General features: G+C 42.9%; 1 protein-coding gene across 1 annotated transcript; it reads right to left on the bottom strand.

Annotated features, from left to right (window-relative positions):
• Window positions 1-1,543: 1,543 nt before the first annotated feature.
• On the bottom strand, window positions 1,544-6,036 carry LOC118756313 (mucin-5AC; the record flags this gene model as incomplete). The annotated part of the gene is given in 4 exon segments (XM_036491086.1): window positions 1,544-2,572; window positions 2,643-3,419; window positions 5,318-5,943; window positions 6,009-6,036. Coding segments are annotated over 4 exon segments (2,301 nt in total), but the record flags the coding sequence as incomplete, so codon positions are not given.

The raw sequence follows: 6,036 nt of genomic DNA on the forward strand, positions 1-6,036 counted from the left end.
CAAAACTGTGTAAGCTTAAAAAAATTGCATACAAATTTCTAAAAAAAAAAAATCCCACGGAATCATAATAATGATATTTTTGATGCAGTTTTTGGACTTTTTTCAAAGTTTAGTTTCAATCTTAATATTTTTTACAAAATATTTCGGTGGACGTCTTCAAATACATATATTCAATTTTGTAGTCCCGGCGAAAAAACCGCAATTTTTTTGGTGATGCAGTCTAATGTACATAGTATAGACATGTAGCGAACTAAGGCCCAAAAAGTCGAACCGTAGACATCGCTGTCTGCTCTAGTCCTTAAATACATAAAGATTATATTCACTGTATGACAGAATCTTGGTTACGAAAAGATCTCCCCTCTATTATGGTTCATCGTACCCTTTCTTCTAAGTTAAAAGAACTTTGATATTCAGAGCTATGCGGATGTCTAAGGTAGGCTTCAGGATACCATCTCTGTCCTTCAGAAGAATCCGCTGAACATAATCGCCAAGTCATGCAGTCAAAACATACCAAACATCTGTATCTTCCAGAAGAATGCTCTGAACACAGTCACCAAATGATGTCGTTAAAACAGATTACACTTCAGCCCTAAGAAAACTGTCAGTTTTTTCTCTAAAATAAATGGAATTGAATTATTTCTTCAAGGAAAAATTATATACTTATCTAAAGACGTAAAATATCTACCGAAATGAAACTATTCAAAAGGCCAGGAGCTTAAATTTTACTTCACGAAAACTAATGCAAAGGATGCATCTAGATTATCAGACCCATATCTGGTGGAAGAAGCCAAAAGTGAAGTCGAAGGTTCTTTTTCACTTGCATGTGGTAAGTTAACTGTGTATTTCTAGATAAGGTCCAAGAAATTAAATAATAATAATTATTGCCGGCTATAGTACTGGCTAATATGTAGTAATGAAGACTTGCCAAAGGTGAGCGTTCTTCACTTTGGCCAGAGCAGGTTGTGTCACGAGTTATAGAAAACAGCAGACATATGATGTTGCACTGCCAAGCTTTTATCATTCTCAGTCTTCAACTTCAACTTAAACTTCTTAAGATATGTAAACCAAAGAAGGTCTGTATAAAGTAGTCAAAGCTAGTGGACTCGGTTTCGCTTCGTAAAGAAAATCATAACGATTTTTTTCAGCATCAGTTAATGCCAGGTTATAAAGGCAAACTTTTACTCTTGAGATATCCTGTTTCCTGAAACTGTAGTAATAAATAAAGAAGGAGTGGAATAATAAAAATACCGTACTGAAGATCTCTCTAGTTGTGTTACAATAATAAGACGACCTCACAAACACTTAGCATACATTTTTAGTTTTTATTTTAATATATATTTAACAACTCAAAATTAACCATGGAACTCAATTCTGATTAAATCTGCCCTAACAAAAAAAAACTCCATAAAGCTAAATTATAAAATGACCGATTCGAACAGCTGTGTAGCTTAATATGTATATTAGAACATTTATTTAATTAATTTATATTCAATATTTTAATAGTAATCTATATTCGAACGAATTTCCTAGAATCTAGCTCATAACGAATTTAAATACATTTAAATTGATAAATATAATAAAACTAATTAATGTGTATTTATATATAAATTCAAATTTACTACATTTACTTAGACGTTTTTATACACTTTAAAATACACTCGCGCCACACAACTATACATACATTTGTATGCATTTATCTTACCTACAAGCAGCCGTTGCCCCAGCACCCACACCATGGTATCTTACCCCCGGTGTGCGAACTAATTGAGATTTTCCGCCGATGTGAACGCACACTGAACGAAGTCGAGGATTCTCGCGACGAAGCCGAACTGTTCGATCCGTGTTCCGACAACGAAGTGCTGTCCTGATGCGAATGATGGCTGTGATGCAGATTGTTGCTGAGCACCGACGAACTGTGCTGATGATGATGGTGGCGATGATGGTGGTGATGACCGGAAGTGCCACTAATGCGATGCGCATTACTCGCCACCGTACCGTCGGAGTGACGCCTGGAACAACGTGAGCGCCCTGCAATTGCCTCAACAGCAGCCAATTCTGTCGGGTTGCCGGGCGTAGAGTCCTGACTGGATTTTCGTTGTTGAGCCGCGGAAATATTACTACAACTGCTATTGCTGTGATGATGGTGTACGGTAGCCGTGTGGCGCGGGGACGTGTTGGCCGACAGTGATTGTGGGGGATGTGCGGTGTCAGCAACGCTGTTATGCGGGCTCATAGTGTTACTGTTACTGCGACGTCGCAAGGAATGTGGTGAATTGGGTGTGCTGTGGCTGGTCTGCTTGAGGTTCCTCAGCGCTGGATTAACCAGCGCGGATGGCAGGTCTGAGCAACTACCTACGGATGGAGAAATCGTATTCGCTGTTGTTATTGTTGTGTTCGCTGAATTTGAATTAGTAGCTGTGGCGGCATCCTGCACGCCACTCAAATTAATTTGTGCTTGAGATCGAATTAGGTGAGGATTTGTCACTGCGTCAGGTGAGTCCGGCGTACTTGAGTCGCCACAAACGATTGAAACGCGTCGCGCTTTCCGTCGCGCAGCCTCACTACTCAGCGCCTAAATAAAGGATACATTATGTACATGAAACAAATTCTTGTATATTTCAACTTCGCCGAGCCGTACTCACCTCGTTTGCGGCATCCGCATTATTCGTATCCGTCCCCGCTGCTGCAGCTGCAGCGGACATATGCCCTTCTAGTGAATGCGCCATTGATGAACGATACTGCGCGCGCTTAGCTGCCGCATTCGCTATAGCGGTATAAAGTTGGCTTTTGTTTGGTGCAAGGCCTACTATCACTGGCGTGCTGCCCTGTGCACTGCTCGCCGTCTCCTCTCCCGGTGGCTCTGGTATTGCCACAGGCGTGCCACGCGCCAAACCCGCGCAGCGTATGTTAAGCGGCGATGGATACCCGCGCGCCGGCGGCGTTGGTGGATGTGCCTTGTTGGGTGCACTTACTACTGTTGGCAGTGGCGGTCTTTGCATATTTGCAACGCTTGAAGGCGGCAGCTCAATTATTGCCTCGTTGTTCAGCTGATCAAAGCCGATGTAGGTACGTTTGTCTGGAAAGGGGACCATTGCGTCGGGTATGTGGGGCGACGGACTATCGGTGTGTTCGCGTTCCAATGAACGCGTACAGCGGGCGTTGTGGCCGCCGTTGCTGCCGAAAGACGTCTGTGTTGCGGTCGCGGTCTTGTTGGCGGCAGTAGTGGCTTGACTTACCCCGTCGTACTGGAGTGTCAGATTCATTTCAGAACGGTAAGGCTTCTTGTTTTTGTCGTTCTGTTCCAGCGGCTTGTTGATGTCATTATCATTCCCCTTTCGCTTGTCCAGCTGAATCGCCAAAATGTCCTCTGATATAGCTTGGATGTCATTGAGGATCGTTTCCAAATTGACAGACTCCGTCTGTGAAGAAAAACCGATCAAGGTTCAAGTAATATTTCTTTATTTGGTTTCCGCATTCTAGTTACTAAACTTTTTTCTTAGCAGGTAGTTATATTTTAATAATTTGTAAAGGATTAGTAATTTTTTTTTTATGAATGGCCTTAAAGCTTTTCAAATTTAAACAGTGCGCTACGAGCTATCCGTCTAGAAAGGAAACAACTGAGGGCTCTAGTTTAAAGTATAAATGGACATGATTTAATGTAATAATAAAATGCCAATGCCTTAAAAGCGAATAGTTGAAGGGTAAACATTCCCGAAGTTGACAGTTGAAGTTTAATTTGTATGCTATTTGCACGATTTCTTTAAGTGGTGTATGTCGGGAATTGAACTTCATGAAAATTGAATGATAAAGATTTGCCTGTTAAGTATGCATATACAATATCTGTGGCATATTACGTCTTGCTAGAATGATAAACAAGCGAAAAATTTACACAAATCACCACGCGAAGTATACAGAATAAGCAGAATAAACACAGAATACGCTTTGAATAAGTTTATGTACATATGCTTACGTATACATATCGGTTAGGTTATCTCGGCTGCCCTCCACCAAGGCCCATTATGAGGCTATATTAGAGGCAGGTACATACATAAATATATGAGAGAGCATCCACCCTACTGTATTTGCGTAGAATGGCCAAATAATATTAATCCATTTTTTTAAGATATGAGTGTAAAATAATTAATTGAAACCAAATAAAATCGAAAAACTATCGATATTCTCACGACATTTAGCGATAGCTTTTGTCTACCGATAGTATCGATACTGATAAAAGTGGCAGTACAGAGCTTATTTTATTAGCTTCTTCAGGCACTTATTCGAAAAAAGTCACTGTGCGGTACTTGTGAGAATTTTTTTAGAGTAGGGCGGACTAGTCTAAGTGTGCATACATAAAGACTAGATATACAAAATAAAAATTTAACAGGTGTTATAAAAAATAAAAAGGACTAAAAGCTTCATAAAATGATAACATATTTTTTAGTTTTTTTGTCAACAAGCATTTCCAAACTACCTACATAAATATGTATGTATTTTACTTTTTATGAATTTAGGTCTAAGCATATAAAACTCATAACTTGGCACTACTCAATACAATCTGTGTCTACCCACTACCAACAATAACCAACACTCAAAGCACATTTTGGCGGAGCGGTCCAGTAGGACCCCTCACCTGGCTGTGACCATCCACAAGCATTGCTTTTTGCGCCGATGTTGGCGTAGGCGCTGGTATCGGCGAGTGAACTGGCGTTGCTGTCGCACTACTTTTGTTTGATGTTGTTGGCGTTGGACGCTTGGTAGGGGTGATGATAGCCGCCACCAGAGGTTTGGTGAGCGCTGGTGCGGTAATTAGGCTCTTACTGCGCTTTTGTGCGGTAGCATAAATTGGCTCACTTAACTTAGTTATTACAGTGTTAGGTTGTGCAACAAAAACCGCTGGCATGGCGGCAGGCGATTGCAGGACTGGTATTGTTGCCGTAGCACAAAGCGATGCTTGCAGTGAAAGTGGCGAGTTAATTAATGCCGCCGATGGGGTGCGGTTACCCTTCACTGCCAAATTGTTAGGCACTGCAGTGGCAGCAACAGTCGCATCAGTACCGCTAGCGGCAACAGTATCAGCACCGGCGGCGACCTCATCAGCATCATCTACGGTCACCGTGATGGTGACAACCGATTGCGGTAGCCCAACAGCTGAATGCAGCTGCGAGTGTTGCTGTTGCAGTGGCCGCTGGTGCTGCTGCTGGTACTGATGCGTATACTGGTGCGGATGCAAATGTTGACGCATGTTCGACTGCTGCTGCTGCCACTCCTGCATATATTGGTGTTGGTGATGCGCGCGAGCGCGATGCTGGGGACTTACTTGAGAGGAGCTGCCACGTTGAGGCACTGGCGGTGGCACCGCATTGGCCGCAGTCGTTGCGGTCGCTATTTGACGCTGGTAGGGCGAAGCCACACCGTTGTGTACATAGAGGTCAGGCGGGTCGCAATTTTGGCAGGCATTTGCTTCAACATCGACCGCCGCTGTTGTTGGATTGGAACTTAGGGGTGGTACCCCAGGCACGTTGGTGTTGTTCGTGGTTTTATTAGCCAAATCTGTGTTGAGTTTCAGCCGGGGTTTAAGTGGCGCAAAGAAGTGCTTTGGGCTACTTAGTGTCGATGGCGCATTTATAGGCGTTGTCGTGATTGCGACTGTTTCAATTGTGGACGTATTTGGCTGGCTCTGCACACTCGGCGCTGTTACTGTAAAACCGGTCGAGTTTGACGAGCTCGCATTACCTGCCGCCGGCACAAATGTTGTCAACAGCTGAGGCGGCTTAAAGCGTTGTTGTTTTGCCGTACTCGACGAGAGATTGGCTATCTGTAGAGCCGGTTGTGAGCTGTCTCCCGAAATTTTTCGATGTGCGAAAGGCGATTGCAGTTTGTAGTCCCAACCATTTGTGTGGCGCATGTTTTTCGAAATAGGCGAGCTGGCGCTTGGTGCATTGCCTTTGCAGAGGAAAGAGAGTGTTTCAATATATTAATACGACAATATTAGACAATTGCTTGCTCACCTATATTCGATCCCATGTGATCCTGTAT

This window comes from Rhagoletis pomonella, unplaced genomic scaffold, assembly GCF_013731165.1.
Source record: "Rhagoletis pomonella isolate Grant_MI unplaced genomic scaffold, Rhpom_1.0 Rhpom_scaffold_09756, whole genome shotgun sequence".
Classification (NCBI taxonomy): Eukaryota; Metazoa; Arthropoda; class Insecta; order Diptera; family Tephritidae; genus Rhagoletis; species Rhagoletis pomonella.